Source organism: Lagenorhynchus albirostris, chromosome 11 (genome assembly GCF_949774975.1).
Source record: "Lagenorhynchus albirostris chromosome 11, mLagAlb1.1, whole genome shotgun sequence".
NCBI lineage: Eukaryota > Metazoa > Chordata > Mammalia > Artiodactyla > Delphinidae > Lagenorhynchus > Lagenorhynchus albirostris.
This window is the reverse complement of record NC_083105.1, coordinates 85,373,478-85,398,573: the sequence shown is the minus strand read 5'-3', so window position 1 is coordinate 85,398,573 and position 25,096 is coordinate 85,373,478. Positions and strand designations below refer to the sequence as shown.

General features: G+C 35.9%; 1 protein-coding gene across 1 annotated transcript in view; it reads right to left on the bottom strand.

The window, feature by feature from the left end:
• The window catches only part of SOX5 (SRY-box transcription factor 5), a 963,387-nt gene that overhangs the window by 208,074 nt on the left and 730,217 nt on the right, over positions 1-25,096 (bottom strand). The window contains exon 8 of the mRNA XM_060165318.1: positions 974-1,060. Coding sequence (XP_060021301.1) covers positions 974-1,060 — 87 coding nt within the window. The remainder of the gene's footprint in view (positions 1-973; positions 1,061-25,096) is intronic.

Genomic DNA, 25,096 nt, shown 5'->3' with positions numbered 1-25,096 from the left:
TGAAGTTCATTCCATTATAGGTTCTGGTTACTTAATTTGCTGATTAGCAGGAATTCATTCTCTCACCACCCATTCACACCTAATCATAGCCTGAATATATGTAAACTCCAAATATATGGATGAAAAGTGAGATACTCAAGCAAACATTTTATGGAAGTTTCCCAAACAGAGATGCTGACATCACGTAAGTCAAACATTTGAGAAGACTGATTTGTGCTTTGCCCTTCTCCAGGATGCTCTGATGTAGTAAAGCCTTAAGAGAGATGACTGCCTCTCAGTGGGAGAACACTTACACGTACACACATATGCAGAAAAGTTATTTACACACAGATTTCTACACGTATATCAATATAAATCTGGTGATATTTAAAATATATATTCAGCCTCTATCAAAAATATACAGAGTAATACATAATAAAATAATATTAATAAATAGTTTTTCCTTAAAATTAATCCTTTAGAACTCAGATTCAAAAGTGTCCTATTGGCAACAAATAGAAAACCATAGATTGCCTGCTATGCTCTGAGAAAACACACTTTCTAATTAATTGAAAGCACCACTTGATTTTATTTTTATATGAGGAATTAAACCTTCTCCCTTTGTCATTCCTGGTTTTAAGAAGAGATTACGTATATTCATACTTCTAATATGTAGAGTGTATAAAATCATCTCATACAGTTTTTAACCCTGCTGTAGATACATTTGTACTTATAAAGTAAGTCATTTAAAATTTTAAAAAAAGATGAAAATCAAATACTGTTAAAGATATAGTGGGGTTATTCTGTTAAAAAAACATACTATTATAAGGCACAGAGAGAAAATAAGAACCACTGTACATCCCTTTTCAAGCTAGAAGGAAGAAACACCAAAGACAGAGTGCATGGGGGCAGAAGTACTTTATCACCACTAATATTTCTAAATATCAGATTCATTTCGGTACATTTTAGATCAAAATAATTGCAAACATATTACCTTTTATTTCACCAAAGTTCCCTGATCCCATTGCAAGAAGCTTGTCTTTCCAGTCCTTTGATAGTAGCTTTTCAATACTGGGGGTTTCTAAGTAAAGAAATAAAAACAGGTAAGCAAATCAATGTGACTATCTTTATAACGAAGCTCATTAAAAGTCTATCTGCTAAAAAGAAGGCCATCCCTACCCTGGTCCCAGTTCATAATGACTTCATCAACAAACTGATAACAGGGGAGGAAAAAAAGAATGTGTTTTGTCACCTGCTGTTTCAAAATCATTAGCTTTTTCCTCTTGTGGAACAAAGCTGTACTAATTCTTTATGACAATGGGTACATATAAACCTGCAGTTCATTGTTTTCCAATTTGGTGAACAAATTCCTGCTATAATGGATGCTTGTCAATTTCAGGGTGTTAGTCTGCAGTCAAAAAATAATTATGTTGATAAAATGCAGAGTAAAAAAAAGGCAAAGAATTAGCTCTTAAATCTGCTACATGTAATTATGTCCCTCTGTGTGTTTACAATTACATCCACTTCATAATATGTGTTTAACATCGTGTGGTGGTTAGCACACTGTGGAAAGATTTGCCAGTACCGTGAACATATAAAAAAGAGTTGGTGTAAAAGAAGCTTTACAAAGATTGCAGAATCTAGACAAGTAAGTAATGCCTATAATGGAAACTTATTATTTGCTTATTTCAGATTTGTATCACACTCTTTTAAAATGTCCTGTATTAAGACAGGACACACAGGTTTTAGAGAGCAGGGTTATGTGGTGGTCTGACATTTGTTTCTATATGTCACATGTTTTTGATCTCTCCTTTTGTGTTGAATTTTAATGTATAAGTAAATATAAATGCTAATAAAACTCTGAAACATCAAACTCAGTTCCAAATAATGTAATTTTATATTCTTGTCAGCATTTAGATGGGTACACAATTACAATGGCTTTCAATCCCACGATTAGCACTGCATTCAGTTAGAAAATGGTGTGTACTAAAAGATAAGTGTCCCAGTATGCTCCATCTAAATAACAATACCCACACTTATTATCTGGATCGAAGACACACACTGCCATTCTCCACATTGGTGTTTATGCGTATTTGTGTTTGTTCAGACATTTGTTTACCCCCTACTAGGAGCATAAAGGGAGTACATGTTAACTTATCAAAGGGACAGTCTGGCCTAGAGACCCTAAGATTATTAGAAAAGCGTTAATTTTCCCCACAATACAATGCATTTTAAAGCGTCTTCAGCATCATCTTGGCTAATGCTATCTACTTTTCTCAGGCCCTCATCTTAAAGACATCAGCTATCAGAGTCACAAAGCCTGCGTGGCGTTTTCAACGAATGGGAGGTGAAATTTTCTTTGGAAAAACTGTGGCAGCGTGGATTGCTTCTTTTTCAGATGTCAAAAACTTGGGGAAAATAAAATAGTGAAAAGCTCTGAATGATGACTTCTTCACATAGCCTGTATGTATAGTGTGTACATATACACACACACCCCACAATTACTGTGTGCACATTTACATGGAATGTGTGAAATGTTTTTTTTTCGTTTGTAACAAAATATACCTTTCTATTTTTTCACATTTAAGGAAAAAAGATCCTAAAGATTTTACTTTTTCTTAAAATATCCCTATTTCTATACCACATTGTTTTGAAAATGGTAATGACAATTCTGAGTAATAAAATGCATTAAATCTCTTCTTACTGTAATCAATATTTCTGTTCACTGAGGCTTTACAAGTAACTTTAAAATACTTCTGCAGGGATAGCCAATGTTTCTACATTCGCAGTAAACACTTGGTGAGTGAAATCATTTTTTAAACCTTATCAGAGTAGGTCAAACAAATACCACTGTTTCTTTTTTCCAGCACTCTACAGAAATTCTTGAGTCGCATGTAAACAGGGTCCAACCAATATGGTATTTGCAGTAGAGTACCGTCAGTCATTAAAAGCTAACAAACCTTGCAAAGCAGGAATGCAGCAATAGAAATCCATTGTGCACTAACAATAGGCCCCTGAACCTCCCGGCACCAAAAGCAGACCATTTTACTTTTAAGGCTATTGTCTGCAAAGTCCATGACAAAGCTTTTCCCCTGCAGCTAGACAAAATATTCACTGTAGTGTGCTCATAAAGAAACAGAAGTCTTCTGTCTAAGTTGCAGAGTTAAAGAAACAGCCGCCAGATTTCTGAAACCTGCACAACATTCCTGGCCTCTTTATTAACTTGCATAAAGATAGGAGGCTCTCATACAAAGCCAGTTTTTTTCAAGTACCTGACTTTTAACATACACTACAGAAAAAAATGAATAACTTCTTTAAGACCAAGTAATTTGCAAGATGTAAAATCAGAAATATATCTAACTCAGGGTTGTCATGCCTGTGGATGAATAAAGACAATAATACTTGCAATTTGGATGAGGTTTAAACTCAGATTCAATAAACGTTTATTGAACAGCCTGTGTGCCAGGAGCTATGCTAGATGCTTTTACCTGTATTCTCTCATTTAATCAAAGCAAAACTCTGAAGACTCAGATTGTGTTATTATATCCATCTTTCAGGTTAAGAAAAAGACCAAACGAAGAAAAGGATTTGTTTGAGGTTTCACCGTATGTAATGGGCAGAGCTGAGTCCTGGACTAAGGTTTATTTTTTTCCCTACAAATTCCTAAGTCTCTTATTGATGACGATAATGATAGCTGCCATTTTGAGGGTTAAGTGAGAAACAGTGTACCAGGTCCTTTACATGTGGTATCTCAAACTTCTCATAATAATCCCCTGAATTAGATATTGGTATGTCTGTTTCACCATTAAGAAACCAAAGCTTTGAGAAATATCGTGACTTGCCTAATACGGAGCTAAGTTCAACTGACTGGATCCCAAAGCCTTTGCTCTTTTTAGTACACACACATTACTGCATTTCACCTGCAAAACAGCCATGGACAGTCAGAAATAACTATTGTTATTAACTCCAGTGGATGGACGAAGTAAACATTTGAAAGGATAAATTGAATGTCCCAGGGTAACATGTACCTATGGGCAGCATGATGAGATTAAAAGCCAAGATTCCTTACAATTTTCAATATGTTCAGGAGGTAGTCCCACTATATGACTTTGAACTTTAGAATTTTGGATGATTTAAGGAAAACCTATGACCATATAGCAGATATATGCATTGAAATGAAAATGCATTCATAAGGTGGAAGGACTATTGGGCTATAAGTCAAACAATATGCATTCTCACCAGGACTTTAACACTATCTAGCTCAGGGGGACCAAAAGCATATCTTTTCACCTACTTCACCTCTCTGTCTGAACTACTGTAAAACAAAGAGCTTTAAGCAAATCCATGTTCAATATTCTACAACTGCTACTGTTTGAATTCATTTCCACTGGTAGTTCATGAAGAAGTGGTATGAAATGATCTCACAATAATGATCACAATAAATGGACATGTCCCAATGACTGAATTTCTCTGAAAATGGTAAAGATCCCATAGAATATAAATGATTAAAACCGTGAAAGATCAAATGGCAAAATCTCAATATTTATAATATACCTGTTCATTAATGTGTGAATATGATTAAAGTAAAATCTGACACAATTATGTAACTGCTACTTCAGCGCTTATGGAGTAAAAGAGATAGTAGTTATCTATTAAATATTCCACTTTCTAAGATGTGGTTTAAAAAAAATACATGTAGAATTGTATTTTAAACTGCGAGTATGGTATGTTTCTGGACATACAGTTATTCCCAAATGTTCAAATTCTGGATTATCCATTATTTTCATGTTAAGATGTGTCATAGTTTTACTTTAAACACTTTAAAGAGTCTCCTGAGATTTACTTCTCCCAAGCATTGGAGTATCATGATTATCATTAAAATTAAAGCTAGAGCTCTCTATATTAAAATAAGCATGACAGATAATAATAGTTATTATTATTTGCATGGCATTTCAGTTTCCAGAATGCTGTCAGATACAATAATTTGTCAATGTTGTATATTATCATTATATCCATTTTGCAGATGAGAAAACCAAGGCTCAGTAAGAAAACCAAGGCCCAGCATCACCTAGTCAGAAAGTAGCACAGATGGAATACAAAACCAAGGCCTCTTAATTACAGAATTTGTCTTTTTAGGGGTAAGGTAAATGCATATCTATTTTTAAAGAGAAAATAAAATAAATATTAAGAAATAAGCTGTAGATAAATTAGAGAGAAATGAAAGTTATCAGTCAATCCATTAACAGGAAGATGACTCTAACTGGATTACTTTTGTCTCTTTCTGCCATCAGGACCCTTTTGATATGTTTGCTTGCTTTTCCCTTCTTACCCTTGCCTCTTTCACTCACATATCGTTCTTCACATCAATGCCTATGGCAATCCCCACCAGTGAATGGCCCCCCTAACTGTGCCAGCCATTGTTACAACAGCATCCTGCCTCTTTAGGGCCTGCTCATTCCCTATAACTCTCACTCCTTTTTCCCTTCAGTGCCAAACACCCTTAAGACTGACTCCCTCATCTGGAACAATGAGACCCAACCCAGAGACTCATGCCAACATATTGTAATTCTCCAACAAGCTCCCAGTGCCAAGAATTAAACCACATTCGCTCCAGTGCAGTAGCTTTACACACAGGCTCAGGTTTTTGCTTTGTGTTTATGTAGGGTTTTTTTTTCCTTAATCTCCCTTGAGCTGCAGTGGCAGAGCTCATTGAAAAAATCGAACAAGCAAAAAATATGTATGTATAATATGTGACTTTTTAAACAAAGTCCCAGGAGTTAGGTCATACCAAATCTACCACTGTTTATACTTTAATTTTGTGGCTTAAACTAAGCTGTGTTATTCCTGACATGTGATAGGGTGCACATTTAGGGATGAAAGTTTTCTTTTGGAAGGAACAACAATATGGCTGAACGTCAAAAATATACTAATACCTCCTTCAAAGTCAAGAAGTAAAAGCATGTGTCGATTATTCATATCATAGAATCAGCATTTTAAACCTGGAAGGAGCTTTAGATAACATTTAGATAAGCATTCCACAAAACTAATTTACTAAAACATATACTGGACATAAATTTATGTTGGTTGGTTTACTTGTAACCAACCAACATAAATTGCTTGGTTACAAGTAACACTAAAGCAAACAAATAAAATAAGCATTCCACTGTCGTGTAAATCTAATTAACATTAAACAAATTGACATTTCTTTTTCTTACAAGATTTAGACCACTTTATGTGTTAACAGACCGTCAATCTTTACGTGAGTTATGGATTACGTATTTGACCAAGGAAACTAGTGTTGGGAGATGACTGTTTTGCTCAATCCAAGTTGGGTAATAACTAGACCAAACTCTTCATTTTACAGACTGAAAATCTAACTTAAGGTTACAACTTGCCTAAGATAATAAATCTAATTAACGATGAAGGCAGCACTTGAAGCCTAACTCCTAGTTTAGCGTTCTTTTCCATATACCACGCACCGCGATAAGTTCTTTTAATAAAGAGTCAAACTTTTCAAAAGTAAAATGTTAGTCCAGTTTTATTCACCTCATCTAGTTTTAGACAATAATTAGATGATAGGTGGTCTGGGTGGTGAACGTCGGTTAGAATTAGGTACTGTTAATTCAATATTCTCCCCTTGGAAGCTTTCACTTGATGGCTCCCATGAAAATATAGAATAGTTAGTTATAAATGTTAGTTAGTACACTTGGCTAACTATAGTTTTCTTCAAAAAGCTAATTACAGTCTTGCTATTTACTTATTCAATTACTGATAATAAGATTATTTTTGAGGGGAAGGTTGGGCTAAATCTGGAAATCATATACCAGTAAGAGTTCAATTCATGTTGACAATAGCTGCATGTCTAGACAACACTTGGGGGCAAATATCAAACAATGCAATGTTAGTAATATAAAAACTTCTACATATCTGGAGTGGATCTGAGCACTGAAGACCAGAAGGCCTTGTAATAGTCTCATTAGCCAAGCACTACAGCTAGTCCGCTACTGGAAACATCAAGTTCTTCTAGGAAATGTTAAAAAATAACACACACCACAACACACAATAGAAACACATCTGAAATTCCAAAGCATTAGGATTTCAATAAGCCTCATTTTATATGTAATCATCCTGAAATGAATTAAGCTCTAGAAATACTTTACTTTTAGTAGTGCCAAAATATTTCTTTGTTTCCACTTGAAATTTAATAAGAGCTTGGTTAAGAGAAAAAAAAATTCTTTGGCCTGCTGACTCAAGTTTTGAAATTTTTAATGTGCAACCGGTTTTTGGAATATTGCAATATCTAAATCATTACCCACAGGCTTAAATTTTCTCAACGTACAGGCTATAACTGTTAACACACCTGTTCAATTATATCCAATCTTATACCATATTTTAGAAGAATATTTTTTCATTACATGATTTAATATACCATAATCAATATGCTAGGGGCTTCCCTGGTGGCGCAATGGTTGCGAGTCCCCCTGCCGATGCAGGGGACACGGGTTCGTGCCCAGGTCCGGGAGGATCCCACATGCCGCGAGGCGGCTGGGCCCATGAGCCATGGCCGCTGAGCCTGCGCGTCCGGAGCCTGTGCTCCGCAACGGGAGAGGCCACAACAGCGAGAGGCCCGCGTACAGCAAAAAAAAAAAAAAAATCAATATGCTATAACTGCTACATATCAATAAACTTGGGTTTTCTCCTCAAAAGATGGCTCTATATTTCCTACACAAAATATCCATTAAGAGACAGACTTATGAAACTCTCCTAGTTTTATCCACTCCATCACTCAGAAAGCAAGTGCATTTCCTTGCATAGACTAAAACACTCTGTTTTTTTCTTGTGTTAAATATTAGATCCCAGAAAAAAATAACATAAGTAATTTCAGGGCAGCATTTCAAAAAGGAATTTCAAAGAGTTTTTTTCTCATGTACAAAATCTCTGTTTTGCTACTAAATGTAAAAAAAAAAACTTAACATCATACAACATGACTCCATCACTTACTATGACTAATTTTGTGACCTTTGGCAAGTAATTTAACCTCTCTATGCTTCAATTTACTCGTCTATAAAAGGGGATAATAACTATACTTATACTATTGTCAAAAGAATTAAATGAAATAATTTATGTAAAGTGCTTAAGACAGTGCTGGGCACACAGTAACATTTAAAAAGTTTGACTAACATTACAACTACAACTTAGTATACAACAACCCAAGAGATTTATGTTAAAATCCAAATGAAAAGTATATACATATGCTTCACTTTGCCCATCACTATAACTACCTAGAAATCAAAAGCCGCATCAAAGGGTAATAGTTCTACCTCTACACATTTTTATGAAAATGATTCATAACCCTTAGTTTCACTGGTTTATCTGTCATTCCTATGAATTTTTCAGTTGGTTCATGTCAATAAAGATGACATTGAAAGAGCTGTAGTAGTAAGAGGGACAAAGACTGTTGTCACTTCCATTAGGTTAATATATGAATTGTCCCAAAACAGCACAGAAATACAAAAATACTCAACTAATCTTTGCCTGAGTTTCTTTTTTGACCGTTGTCTTTCTAACTTTCCAAGGGTTCTGTAAGGTCCTCAACAATGGCTAAAGCTTTTAAGCCGGTGCTGTTGACAAGTGAAAGGGAACAACAAATAGCTTTGTAGTGCTCTTTTCCCAGGGTCATTCAACCAGCGGTAATACTTATTATTTTTATTTATTAGCACTGTAGCCCTGTCCTCTATCATGGCTAACTCACCCCAACCCCCAAGACAGGAAAAGCATTTTAACTTTTAATAAAAATGGGAAAGTGTGGCACTCCTGTGTAAGGCTCTTTCAGTAAAGTGCACACACAGCTAATGAATATTGTCCATCTTTATCCAAATAATTTATGTTGTCAGCAAAGTGTGGGTGGTGAAATGTGTATTAGGTTCTAGCCATTAGTCACAATTAGAGGGGTGAGAGTGGAGAGTAGGAGGAAGAAAAAAGGTTACTAAGGCAAGAGGGGTACAATAGGAAAGCAAAGGCAACTTGACAGAAAATTGGGAGGAAGGTGTTCATGACGGTATCAATTAATAGTCAATTTATAACAGTTAAAATATTTCCAGTAAAAGATTCTCAAGACTATTTCATCCAGCAAATAGCCAACTTTCTCAGAGACCAACTGTAATACATCTGTTATTTTCCATATGTTTTATTTGAAACAGTATTTCTCAACTGCATATATGTGAGATAGAAGAAGAAAGAAAAATAGAAGACAAGTCATAAGAACTAAATTATAGCAAATGGTATATGAGAATCAGGAATATTTAAGGCAAATGAAGTCTTAATTTCAGAAGACAAATTTATAAACAAACAGGAAAAGTTTAAGATAGCTTAACCATATCACAGTTTAGTAAAGAAACATAGATCTAAGCATATTATATATAGCTACTGATATATTTAAGAAAAGAATTACCTAAATATGTATTTGAATTATAAATGAAGCAATTATCCTACTGTAAGATTATATTCAGAAAATCATCCATTTAATTAGATATCTAGACTATGCTGAAAACAAAAATTAATGATCATATTTGTAGAATTTTGTTATTGTTTATAATTGGGAAGGTGGGTAGTAGAGATGATAAAGGAGATACAAAAAGTATAGAAATAGAAAACCACTTAACATACATTAGAATGAGAATTCCAATACTTTAAAAATATGACAGAATGTTTTACCACTGGAAGTGAGAATTAAAGTGCATACAGCCTGATGCTAAACCACTACACATCCTGAATCTTCTCTATCACAACATATGTGAAAACAAATCGCAATCTCAGCTTGCCAGAGGCCTGAAAAGATATGAACAATAAAAACTGACATGATTCATATGATAAATCAGTAATTGTGATATTCAGGTAGTCGAACAGCTGAGCTGAAAAGCTACTTATAACTCAAATTATATTTTTATGTTCTAATACAGAACATCAGATTTTAAAATTAAGAAAAAATCCTTTGATTTCCTTAAAATCATATATCTAAATTTGCACACAGCCTTCTCAACCAAAGTAGTCCATCTGCCTTAACAACTTGTTATATTTGGTCTCTCATAACCTTTCATGGATTTTGGATTGTGTCATTTTTAGAGTAATTTTAGATGAGAAAATACAATAGTTTTATTTGCAAAATGGCATTTAATGTTCACAAGCTTAAATATAATCTAAACAACAATGATACAAAGTTGTGTAAGGTAAGACTTGCTGTGAACCCCCAATATACAAAACAGCAAAAAAATCAACGTGTCAAAACCATTTTCATTTAAAAAGGAACAAGTGGAGGAGACCTTCAAGATGGCAGAGGAGTAAGATGTGGAGATCACCTTCCTCCCCACAAATACATCAGGAATACATCTACATGTGGAACAACTCCTAAAGAACACCTACTGAACGCTGGCAGAAGACCTCAGACTTCCCAACAGCTGGGTGGCTGACAGGGTCTTGGTGAGCCGGCGGGGTGCCAGGCCTGTGCCTCTGAGGTGGGAGAGCCGAGTTCAGGACACTGGTCCAGCAGAGACTTCCCAGCTCCACGTAATATCAAATGGCAAAAGCTCTCCCAGAGATCTCCACCTCAGCACTAAGACCCAGCTCCAATCAACGACTAGCAAGCTATAGTGCTGGACATCTTATGCCAAACAACTAGCAGGACAGGATCACAACCCCACCCATTAGCAGAGAGCCTGCCTAAAATCATAATAAGGTCACAGACACCCCAAAACACACCATCGGACGCAATCCTCCCCACCAGAAAGACAAGATCAAGCCTCATCCACCAGAACACAGGCACCAGTCGCCTCCACCAGGAAGCCTACGTTAAAACCCACTGAACCAACCTTAGCCACTGGGGGCAGACACCAAAAACAACAGGAACGAAGAACCTGCAGCCTGTGAAAAGGAGACGCCAAACACAGTAAGTTAAGCAAAATGAGAAGACACAGAAACACATAGCAGATGAAGGAGCAAGGTAAAGACCCACCAGATCAAACAAATGGAGAGGAAATAGGCAGTCTACCTGAAAAAGAATTCAGAATAATGATAGTATAGATGATCCAAAATCTTGGAAATAGAATGGAGAAAATACAAGAAGCGTTTAACAAGGACCTACAAGAACTAAAGAGCAAACAAACAATGATGAACAACACAATAAATGAAATTAAAAATTCTCTAGAAGGAATCAATAGCAGAATAACTGAGGCAGAAGAACGGATAAGTGACCTCGAAGGTAAAATAGTGGAAATAATTACCACAGAGTGGAATAAAGAAAAAAGAATGAAAAGAATTGAGGACAGTCTCAGAGACCTCTGGGAAAACATTAAATGCACCAACATTCGAATTACAGGGGTCCCAGAAGAAGAAGAGAAAAAGAAGGGGACTGAGAAAATATTTCAAGAGATTATAGATGAAAACTCCCCTAATATGGGAAAGGAAATAGTGAAGTCCAGGAAGCATAGAGTCCCATACAGGATAAATCCAAGGAGAAACATGCCAAGACATATGTTAATCAAACTATCAAAAACTACATACAAAGAAAACATATTAAAAGCAGCAACAGAAAAACAACAAATAACGTACAAGGGAATCCCCATAAGGTTAACAGCTGAACTTTCAGCAGAAACTCTGCAAGCCAGAAGGGAGTGTGGCAGGCCACATTTAAAGTGATGAAAGGGAAAAACCTAAAACCAAGATTACCCTACCCAGCAAGGATCTCATTCAGATTTGATGGAAAAATTGAAACCTTTACAGACAAGAAAAAGCTAAGAGAATTCAGCACCACCAAACCAGCTCTACAACAAATGCTAAAGGAAACACAAGAGAAGGAAAAGACCTACAATAACAAACCCAAAACAATTAAGAAAATGGTAATTGGAACAAACATATGGATAACTACCTTAAATGTAAATAGATTAAATCACCAAACAAAAGACATGGACAGGCTGAAGGGACACAAACACAAGACCCATATATATGCTGTCTATAAGAGACCCACTTCAGACCTAGGGACACATACAGACTAAAAGTAAGGGAATGGAAAAAGATATTCCCTGCAAATGGAAATCAAAAGAAAGCTGGAGTAACAATTATCATATCAGACAAAATAGACTTTAAAATAAAGACCACTACAAGAGACAAAGAAGGACACTACATAATGATCAAGGGATCAATCCAAAAAGAAGATAAAACAATTGTAAATATTTATGCACGCAACATAGGAGCACCTCAACACATAAGGCAAACACTAACAGCCATAAAAGGGGAAATCGACAGTAACACATTCATAGTAGGGGACTTTAACACCCCACTTTCAACAATGGACAGATCATCCAAAATGAAAATAAATAAGGAAACACAAGCTTTAAATGATACATTAAACAAGATGGACTTAATTGATATTTATAGGACATCCCACATAAAAAAACAGAGTACAGTTTCTTCTCAAGTGCTCATGGAACATTCTCCAGGATAGATCATATCTTGGATCACAAATCAAGCCTTGGTAAATTTAAGAAAATTGAAATTGTATCAAGTATCTTTTCCAACCACAACACTATGCGACTAGATATCAATTACAAAAAAAAATCTGTAAAACATACAAACACATGGAGGCTAAACAATACACTAATAAATAACCAAGAGATCACTGAAGAAATCAAAGAGGAAATCAAAACATACCTAGAAACAATGGCAATAAAAACACGATGACCCAAAACCTATGGGATGCAGCAAAAGCACTTCTAAGAGGGAAGTTTATAGCAATACAATCATACCTCAAGAAACAAGAAACATCTCCAATGAACAACCTAACTTTACACCTAAAGTAATTAGAGAAAGAAGAGCAAAAAACCCCCAAAGTTAGCAGAAGGAAAGAAATCATGAAGTTCAGATTACAAATAAATGAAAAGGAAATGAAGGAAACGATAGCAAAGATCAATAAAACTAAAAGCTAGTTCTTTGAGAAGATAAACAAAATTGATAAACCATTAGCCAGACTCATCAAGAAAAAAAGGGAGAAGACTCAAATCAATAGAATTAGAAATGAAAGAGTAGAAGTAACAACTGACACTGCAGAAATACAAAGGATCATGAGAGATTACTACAAGCAACTCTATGCCAATAAAATGGACAACCTGGAAGAAATGGACAAATTCTTAGAAATGCACAACCTTCCAAGACTGAATCAGGAAGAAATAGAAAATATGAACAGACCAATCACAAGCACTGAAATTGAGACTGTGATGAAAAATCTTCCAAAAAACAAAAGCCCAGGACCAGATGGCTTCACAGACAAATTCTACCAAACATTTAGAGAAGAGCTAACACCTATCCTTCTCAAAACCTTCCAAAATATAGCAGAGGGAGGAACACTCCCAAACTCATTCTACAAGGCCACCATCACCCTGATACCAAAACCAGACAAAGATGTCACAAAGAAAGAAAACTATAGGCCAATATCACTGATGAACATAGAACAAAAATCCTCAACAAAATACTAGCAAACAGAATCCAACAGCACATTAAAAGGATCATACACCATGATCAAGTGGGGTTTATCCCAGGAATGCAAGGATTCTTCTATATACACAAATCAATCAAATTGATACACCATATTAACAAACTAAAGAATAAAAACCATGTGATCATCTCAATAGATGCAGAAAAAGCATTTGACAAAATTCAATACCCATTTATGATAAAAACCCTCCAGAAAGAAGGCATACAGGGAACTTATCTCAATATAATAAAGCCCATATATGACAAACCCACAGCCAACATCATTCTCAGTGGTGAAAAACTGGAACCATTTCCCCTAAGATCAGGAACAAGACAAGAGTGTCCACTCTCACCACTATTATTCGTCATAGTTTTGGAAGTTTTAGCCACAGCAATCAGAGAAGATAAAGAAATAAAAGGATGCCAAATCGGAAAAGAAGTAGTAAAGTTGTCACTATTTGCAGATGACATGACACTATATATAGAGAATCATAAAGATGCTAGCAGGGGTTCCCTGGTGGCGCAGTGGTTGAGAGTCCGCCTGCCGATGCAGGGGACGTGGGTTTGTGCCCCGGTCTGGGAAGATCCCACATGCCGCGGAATGGCTAGGCCCGTAAGCCATGGCCCCTGAGCCTGCGCGTCCAGAGCCTGAGCTCCACAACGGGAGAGGCCACAACAGTGGGAGGCCTGCAAAAAAAAAAAAAAAAAAAGATGCTACCAGAAAACTACTAGAGCTGATCAATGAATTTGGTAAAGTAGCAGGATACAAAATTAATGCACAGAAATCTCTTTCATTCCTAAACACTAATGATGAAAAATCTTAAGGAGAAATTAAGGAAACACTACCATTTACCACTGCCACACAAAAAATAAAATACCTAGGAATAAACTTATCTAAGGAGACAAAAGACCTGTATGCAGAAAACTATAAGACACTGATGAAAGAAATTAAAGGTGATATAAACAGATGGAGAGATATACCATGTTCTTGGATTGGAGGAATCAACATTGTGAAAATGACTATACTACCCAAAGCAATCTACAGATTCAATGCAATCCCTATCAAACTACCAATGGCATTTTTCACAGAACTAGAACAAAAACTTTCACAATTTGTATGGAAACACAAAAGACCCTGAGTAACCAAAGCAATTTGGGGAAAAAAAAATGGAGTTGGAGGAATCAGGCTCCTGAACTTCAGATTATACTACAAAGCTACACTAATCAAGACAGTATGGTATTGGCACAAAAACAGAAATATAGATCAATGGAACAGGGCAGAAAGTCCAGAGATAAACCCACACACATATGGTCACCTTATTTTTGATAAAGGAAGCAAGAATATACAATGGAGAAATGACAGTTTCTTCAATAAGTGGTGCTGGGAAAACTGGACAGCTACATGTAAAAGAATGATATTAGAACACTCCCTAATGCCATACACAAAAATAAACTCAAAATGGATTAAAGATCTAAATGTAAGGCCAGGCACTGTACAACTCTTAGAGGAAAACATAGGTAGAACACTCTATGACATAAATCACAGCAAGATCCTTTTTGAACCACATCCTAGAGGAATGGAAATAAAAACAAAAATAAACAAATGAGACCTAATAAAACTTAAAAGCTTTTGCACAGCAAAGGAAACCATAAACAAGATGAAAAGGCAACCCTCAGAATGGGAGAAAATATTTGCAAATGAAGCAACTGACAAAGGATTAATCTCCAAAATTTACAAGCAGCTCATGCAGCTCAATATCAAATAAACAAACCACCCAATCCCAAAATGGGCAGAAGACCTAAATAGACATTTCTCCAAAGAAGATGTACAGATTGCCAACAAACACATGCAAGGATGCTCAACATCACTAATCATTAGAGAGATGCAAATCAAAACTACAATGAGGTATCACCTCACACCAGTCAGAATGGCCATCATCAAAAAATCTGCAAATAATAAATGCTGGAGAGGGTGTGGAGAAAAGGGAACCCTCTTGCACTGTTGGTGGGAATGTAAATTGATACAGCCACTATGGAGAACAGTATGGAGGTTCCTTAAAAAACTAAAAACAGAACTATCATATGACTCAGCAATCCCACTCCTGGGCATATACCCTGAGAAAACCATAATTCAAAATGAGTCATGTACCACAATGTTCACTGCAGCTCTATTTACAATAGCCAGGACATGGAAGCAACCTAAGTGTCCATCGACAGATGAGTGGATAAAGAAGATGTGGCACATATATACAATGGAATATTACTCAGCCATAAAAAGAAACAAAATTGAGTTATTTGTAGTGAGGTGGATGGACTTAAGAGTCTGTCATACAGAGTGAAGTAAGTCAGAAAGTGAAAAACAAATACCATATGCTAACACGTATATATGGAATCTTAAAAAAAAAATGGTTCTGAAGAAACTAGGGGCAGGACAGGAATAAAGACGCAGTCATAGAGAATGGACTTGAGGACACTGGAAGGGCGAAGGGTAAGCTGGGATGAACTGAGAGAGTGGCATGGACATATATACACTACCAAATGTAAAATAGATAGCTAGTGGGAAGCAGCTGCATAGCACAGGGAGATCAGCTTAGTGCTCTGTGACCACCTAGCGGGGTGGTATAGGGATTGTGGGAGGGAGACGTAGAAGGAGGAGATATGGGGATATATGTATATGTATAGGTGATTCACTTTGTTATAAAGCAGAAACTAACACAACATTGTAAAGCAATTATACTGCAATAAAGATGTTAAGAAAAAAAAGAAGGAACAAGTGAAAGAAGATAAAAAGGAAGCAAAGAAAAAAAGAAAAAATCTGGAAAAATAGCAAAAGAGAAAAGCATAGTTTTGTTTTCATTTTTCTTATATTACCAGAAACGTAACCATTCTTAATGTTAAAGGCACTGGGTATAAAGGTAGTCATGTACAGCCTGTTTGTATATTCTTTTAATTTCTTAATTAAATGAATGTACAAAACTATTCTCTTTGCTTTTAGTGCACATAATGTACTGAGTCAGCAGACTACTTTTAAAAATATATGTCATAGAGGACTTCCCTGGTGGCACAGTGGTTAAGAATCCACCTGCCAATGTAGGGGACATGGGTTCGAGCCCTGGTCCTGGAAGATCTCACATGTTGCAGAGCAACTACGCCCGTGTACCATGACTACTGAAGCTCATGAACCACAACTACTGAAGCCCATGTGCCTAGAGCCCGTGCTCCGTACAAAGAGTAGCCCCCGCTCGCCACAACTAGAGAAAAGCCTGCACGCAGCAACGAAGACCCAACACAGCCAAAAATAAAGAAATAAATTTATTAAAAATATATATGTCATATATGGATACTTACATTTTCTTTATTTTGCAAAATTCACACACACGAGGGCACACACACACACAAGATCAGGAGGCCTCATACTCTACCCATTTATTCAATCTTTTATCTAACAGTTATCTATTAAGCCACAACTGTGGCCCTGTGAGAGGAACTAAGACATGGTCTCTGAATTTCAAGAAACTCACCGTCTCCTGTAATACACCATACACTGTTAGATGTATAGAGTAACAGTGATCAGACACTAAACCTTTGACTCAGATTGCTAGAGTGTCACTGAGTTGCTCTCCTATTGTTTAATTTATTGAAGTAAATGTAAATAGAACAATGTCTTACTTGAATCATTACATTAATGAATAGTAAATAAACGTGCTAATAGATATTTTTCCAAATGTTACTATCGTAGCACTGCCATAAAGAGTTCTAAAATAGTCTTCTGTTTATCAATTAAATCTGCTATAAAAAAATTCTACTGGCAATAATTTCCAGAAATGGGGTCAATTTATCATCTTTTCTGTAATTAGGAAAATAATATGAATTAAATCATGCTAGCGACACAAAGGTTAATTAAAAGGTAAGTATATAAGAATAGTAGAATGGATTAATTCAACAAATAGTTTGTACTATGCGTTTTTCCAGGTATGGGGGATATTAACAAGAGGAAAACAAAAGTGGACCCTATTCACCTAGAGTCCTTAGTCATGGGGAAGCTTCTTTAAAATATAACTCCAGGGCCACTGGCTCTTAATGTCTTCCTGAGTCGCAGGAATCTGTACTTTTCCAAGACCTGAGGTAATTTTTTGATGAGTAAACATTCATCAGGGTATAAAAATATGTATAAAAACATTCTATTAAATCATCAGAAACTTGAAAATTTTTTTCAAGTGAATAAGACTTGAAGTAGAATCTATTAAATTCTTTTTGGAAAGGTAAAAGAATTTTACTAACACCAAAATGTCATTTGAGTGACAATTTAAACATTATCAACTAAAAACATTCAAATATATTCCAATACTTTTCTATTTTACAGCTCAGTGAAATGTAGCATTTCAAATGAAAAACAAACCTACAGTAAAATGCAATAATGAACTACCAGGAACTGATATATATTTTATTTATTAAAAATGGGGAAAATGAAGAGTTATTACTGAAGTATTGTGAACAAAATTTTTGTTTAAAAGTCTTTAATAAAGGACCATGAATCATGTGACTACATGTTAGAAATACATATCTCTTCTTCCACGTAATATAATACAAAATATAAGAGAGATACGTATGTCTATGTAAGTGGCAAAGAGAAAATAGAAACTCCTGAGGTGTCAGCCAAATGACAAGGGCAACCTCCTGTGGTTGAGAACTGAGGGGGTAGGTTCAGAGAACAGTTGGAATAATGTTACAAGTAATTTGGTAAATGAGAGAAGGATGAATGGGATAATATTATTAATTCAAAAAAATGGCAGGACAACAAATCACAAATCCTGGAAAGGGTGTTATGGCAGAAAATAAAATAATCTATACCTTGAATATAATTAACATGGATTTCTATAGCACAGTAGCATTTTGCCTGCTTAGTCTTTCTATTAATATATTCTTAAAAAGATCGATCAGTTACATCCATAGATCATGTCTTAAATCTAATAATTGAGAGAAAAACACTGACACATAAACTTTTGAAAGAATAATGAAATATACAGGGAGAGAGAGAAGAGTAGGAAAGAGAGCTGTTAACAGTCCTCCTCCTGTGCTTAGCTATCCAGAGGTCATCACTGAACTTCACTCTCACGTCTGTAATAATGATAGATAGAAATGCATGTCACCTAAATCTTTCTCTTTCACATACACATACAATTAGTAAAATTAATATATAATATTTGCATATAATTTGAACTCACTTATCTCATTAGAAATGTAACTGAGGAGAAAAAGTGGGTGGGGGGTGGAAAGGGCTCAAGGGATGTCCACCATACTATGACGTGTATCCCATGCTTTCCTAACGAGTTACGGATATAAAATAATGAAATAAAAAAAGATAAGGAAAAGCTTATTTAAAACAGCCTAGAGATTTTGGTGAAGTACTATGAAACATCAGCAGTTAAAAAACTAAGATATAGGTCAGAATTTTATCACAAAAGGATGGATGAATCCAGTAAAATGACAGACCACCCAATTTTCTGACCTGGGGGTCAGAGAGCAAGCTTTTATAAACTTGGGAATGGTCTTTCAAAAGCCACAGAGATCTGTGTTCCACATGTCAGAAATTTGAAAGTGTTTATACCTCTGAGAGTTTTCCCTGAGGGAACTGAAACCCTCCAGGAACCTGCGATCTCATTTCTCACAAAAAGGTGCAGAGGATGTTTAAGCGCCACAGGGTCTCTGTTGTTGGACGTTAGATCTTCTATCCAAAGGGAACACTGGCACGAATAGTGAAGAAGGTTTCAAAAAGGCTTCACTGCCCTCAACTCTTTGGAAAAATCTAGTAATTATTCTAGGAAGATGATTCAGATAAAACATTGTTAAAATTATGCTAAATTAGAAACACATATTTTACCCTCAAAAATTAATGTGCTCCAATAACAGGAGTTGAGATCTTCAGTTAAATTACAAGCATTCCAAGTAAGTCATTCCAAGCGTGGTAGCTGCCTACAATCTTATTTGCAGAAAGCAAATAATTTATTGCAAGAAATTTGATAAACTAAAATTTTAAGTCACTGCAATAAATTTGTAAGCATCGTAATGGATCTTTATTACTTGACAGGGGTGCATTATCTACTTAAAAATATGTTTATGAAATGAAAAATAAAGTGTTCTTTTTCTAAAGAGAGAAAGAAAAAACATCATTGATCCACGGCAGCTACCAAAGAACAAGAGAGAAATTACTTTGTTTAATTAGAGGATTACATTATTTACAAGAATATTTCCAAAATGTATGAAGTATATTAAAGTAGATATATAATCTAACAGGCTTTCCTATTATACAGTAGGTGTCAATTATTTTAGTCCATAGTCCTATACGTAAAACCTGGCTTATTTATTTCTCTCTTTTCTTCTCAGCAAACTGTTCAGCTGAGAAGCGCAGCACCCTCAAAATGATAAAGCAACAAAAAGCCAAATCTCAAAACACGTGACGGGTTATGTGCCAAAGGAAGCTGTATGAAAACTAAAAACCAACACCTTTAAAAAATACTTGATTTGAGTTTAATTGAAACTTTTGTTTTCATACATATTTCAGCCTTTCTGTTTTTGTTATCACACATAAAGTGCCTAAAAAATAATGATCAGTGAGATTTCACAGCATGGGGGGGTGGAAAATAATAGGAAAAAAAAAGTTTCTTCCACACTATTTGAATTCATTTAGGTAGTTCTCTATGGGGCTACTACCAAATCCTTTAAGCCCACCAGCCTCTTACCTACATTAAGTTAACGAGGCATGTCAAGCATTCATCCTTCACCAGCAGCTCTAGGCTCTCCAGCTGGACACCTACAACTTACTAAATTACAAACAGTGACCTAGGGGAGACATCTGTTTGTTATATACAATATTGTATTATGCTATAAACTAGAAAAATATTCGGAAGATTAAGATGATAAGATATATGTTGAATTGTATTTTCTGGGGTTAATAGGGGCCAGTCTACAATTCTGTCATCTTCTCTTTGCCAATACAAGTTTCTATTTTCCCATCAGGAAGTAAAGGGCTGCACAGATTAACATTATGAAATACAATACTTATGAACAATCCAATGTTAAGAGGTCTGTATTATGCCATGATACTCACTACCGCCATATAATACTTTTATTAAGCCACAAATACATTAAGCTTGATTATAATCAATTTTTTTTTTTTAATAATACCACCTTCTTACTAATGCTCATAACACTTGGCTCCCAGGGATGTACTTATAATGAGATGGCCGGGTGTACTTTCCATTAAAGGCCTCTGTTGGAGTTTCTATAGAGCTTTTTCTCATATATTTCAAGTTAAATGCTCCCTCTATTTTTATGTTTGCTTCACAATAGCCAGTCCCTTTTCAATGATTAATTTTCTATTCAAAAATAATTTGCTTCTTTTTCCTTTGTCCTGTCACGGTTTCACAACAACCTCTTTCCTTTTCCCTTGTCCACTGCAGAAACTCACCTCTGACGGGCCCCCCAGACCACTGCCTCCTAGTCTCCAAATTCTTTTTAGTGACACACCGTCCAAAATATTTAGAAGCTCCCCCCAGCAGGGGGCTACTCAATTAACAAAAACAAAGCCCTGAATGATCAAGGCTATAACTGAGCCAAGAAGTACTGTGGCCATTTATATTATATGACCTCAGCAGTCTCTTGATTGAATTGCAGCCCTGCATTAAATCAAACACTATGTGTTATGTGTGTGATTTTCTAAATGCTGGGTGGGTGAGATGGAAACAGGAGGGTGAGGGGGGTGGCAAAGAGATTATAAATACTCTCAGAAAAAAAATTCTCAATTCTGAATGTATTTGGTTTTTCTTTTTTAATGTGCTCTTTACTTTGTTTTGGAACTTAGACACATTTCGCAAAATCCTCTGAACTGGTATTCCGAGGCATGTTTAAACAACAGAAATAATGGAAGCATAATTGATCGCAGCTGGGAACTGTCACCCTATCAGTAAGCAGCACCTAACTGGCAAATACTACAAGCTTGTTACAGATTCCTTTATGAATTGGGCACTGTGAGAAGACTGGGCATTCTTTATACCACACACTCAAAATCTTCACTGATTTATTTCTCAAATTTTACTAGACTACAAACAGTAAGTGGTTAGTCTGTTGGCCTCTTTCCAGCGTGTTTGGGCAGAGAAGGTGGGGTGCTTGTTTCCTAAAGTTAAATACATAACAGGTTTATAAACATGCTATATCTTTCAGTCATGGAGGAGATATTCAGTAAAAACAATCTTCTTAGTACCTGCATGTTCATAGGATAAAGGAGGAAAAGTAAAAATATCTTATTTAGAAACCCATTTTTGTGAATCAAATTACTATAAAATTTTCCATACATATCATATTCTAATCAGAGACTACCAAGGTTCAATTCTTATCTAGAAGCAGGCTTTTACATCCCTCTTTAAGTTTATTTCCTTAACTCAGACTTTCCCCAAAAAGGAACCAAAAAAAAAAAAAGAAAAAGAAAGAAAGGAAAACTAATAACTCCACATTAACTTGCTAAGAGAAAAGCTACAGTAAGTCCCTTTTCCTATTTTCTTATATTTGTGTAGCTGTTAGACATTTTGCAAAGGAGGGGAGTACCAGCCAGCCTTTCACAACAAAAGACCCACTGTCACTGAGCCAGTCCCAGACATGGTGGAAACCAGCCCACAGGAAAAGGCCTGGCTCCAATGTTAGGCCCCGGCCGAGTACAGTCACTATATTCACTCAAATTGGCAACAGGTCTCAGTGTTCCTGGCTTTGAGCTGTGAACAAGGGTCGGGATTGAATAACCAATTATACAACCGCTGACTGAGTTTATCCAAGGTTTGCAAACTGCTATAATAGCCCAGTATTCAACCAACTGTTTTATCCTTTTCCAGATATAGTGTCATATCTCCCCTTGTACTCCATTTACATGTCACTTTATTACATACATCCATTATAAAGGTTAATACCGTGTCACACTCAATGCCTAAATGTTGCCATACAGGAGTTCCGCTGCTCTCCGGGGCATTTCATATAGACACCTTTTTCTGTCTTTCACTTTCTCTCTGCAAGCTAAACCAAGTTTCTGTCAAGACTACAGAACAGTGGATGAAAGAACAGTAGCCAAATGTCAACAGTTTCAAAAATACTCCTTATACTAATAGGCTGTTTTAACCCACCTTGGTACATTAAAAATGTGAAAATTCTGAACTTTGGCAGTTGACACTAGCACCCAAATCTGAGGTGCACGTATAAATTTATCCAAATGTGTGCCTCGCCCTTTGCCAAAATGGACATCTCTCTCAAAGTTCAAGAAGAGCTACAATTTTTTTCTAGCATATTTGCATGGCTGCCTTTATACAAAGTGGTTGCAATGGAAATAAAAAATAGAAATTCAAGTACTTTTCCTAAATATCTACAAACCTGAAATCCCTGAATGAGTATTTTCCAACTCAATAAACAGAATGAAAGAAATATCAAGTAGTTGGGAAGGAGCTGGCTTTTTTTTTTTTTTTGATGCCTCGATCTTTAGCCTTTTATTTTTACACTATGCTTGGTGTAAACTGGTGTTTTACACAGTGTAACCTTATCTCTCTACTGAGGTTTTTTATCTTTAAAATCAACAATACAGATTCCTTCTAGAAATGTAAGTGATATTCATTGGATTATATAAAAAAAAATCAACATGTAATAACAAAACTGGTTAAAAACAAGGATATTATGCAAAATCTTTTACATCTTCAAATATTTTGAGATCTTTAAAAATAAGAGAAAAAGTTCCCTCTCAAGCCACAATGAAAACTTTTTATATAATCATATGTTGTAATGATAATAACTAAGCAACTACTCACAACTACTAATTGAGAGCTTAACTGGTGTTAATTTTAAAATGCTTTACATATGATTCTTTTTAATTCTTGCAAAATCCTACTTGTAGCTATTAAGAGCTGGGACTTTATAGCCAGAGTCTTCTTCCTTCATTTACAAGTTTAGACACCTTGTAAAATTACTTAACCTTCTGCTCCTCAGGATCTGTAAAATAAGTATAAATCGAATACACCTACCATTTGGAGCTATTTAAAGCATTAAATGACTTTCTCTAAGTGTCTCAATACAGTATTTTTAGGTGATTGTCATCATTGCTCTCCTTCTCCCCCCCTCCCCGCCCATCATCTCCATTTTTATAAGTAATTTACTGCTCAAATAACCAAATCTCAAGCAGCTCAGTGAGTGACAAAGCTCATAACAACATTCTGCATCTTAAAGCAAATTAGTATCTGCAAGAATTTTACATGTTTGGGTGGCTTATTAACAATAACATCGATCTTCATTTATAGACCATCTTCTATGTTTAGCTATCTGCAAAGCAAAAGTAGCAGGAAGACTATTCTCATAAAGAGGTCTAATCTTATTTTTGCAACTCATGAGTGTGATATAAAATACCCAACATTCTGAATTCTACCACGGGCCTTCTTTAAATCATTATTAATCCTAGCTAAAAGTTTTAAGTATGACTATTTTGGTTATTTTATATCTAAAAGCATAAATATTTCTAATTTCTTGACCTTCACCTGTGACTAGAAATAATTTGATCACCAAATCCAGTGGCAGTGTGGAAAGGAGGAACAGATCTATTCAGAAAAGCAAAACTGTAAAGACTGTGCAACCCTTTCACTGTTACCAGGACATTCACTAAGTTAGAACTTGTTGTTATCTCTGAAAAAGGAAAAAAAACAACTTGAGGTTTTACATTTTGGTAGGTTTTAGAGATACAAAGATGCCAGCCATGAAAGCCAATAAGAAACCTTAATATCATTACAAAACATTAAAATGTTAACACGAATCAAGCTGAATAAGGCTAACATTTGCAGGTAGCTGAAAAAATCAGTTTCATTACTTTATCAAAGGTAATGCAGTAGAGGGAGAAGAAAACTCTGGAGTCAGAACTAGGTTTGAATCTTGGTTCTGTTCCTCACTAACAAGTGGTTTCAGGCAAGGCATTTAACTAGTTTCAGTTTGCTCTTTTTTTTTTTTTTTTGCGGTACGCGGGCCTCTCACCACTGTGGCCTCTCCCGTTGCGGAGCACAGGCTCCGGATGCGCAGGCCCAGCGGCCACGGCTCACGGGCCCAGCCGCTCCGCGGCACGGGGGATCCTCCCGGACCGGGGCACGAACCCGCGTCCCCTGCATCGGCAGGCGGACTCTCAACCACTGCGCCACCAGGGAAGCCCCAGTTTGCTCATTTTTAAAAGTGAAATTGGGATGCCTGCTTGCCTTACAGGGAGAAGCGAGAGACACTACTACAGTGTCTAACATGCATTAAGTGCTTAATAGAGGACAGCTGCTATCAGCATCTTGCTCATCCTCATCAGCATCACCATGGTACCCTTTTACTGCCATTGTGAATATACCTATAAGTGGAGTAATTTTCTTGTTAAGCAGTATTCTAGAACTACTGACTCCAAGCAGTAATTTGTGTGTTTAAATGTATACTTTCTAAAGCAAACTGATGCCCTATAACTGGACAACGGTAAGGAAGAGGGCAAAACAAGAAACTCCAGTCCTTTACATATTTTGGCTATAATTACAAATGGCCAGGATTGGCCAGA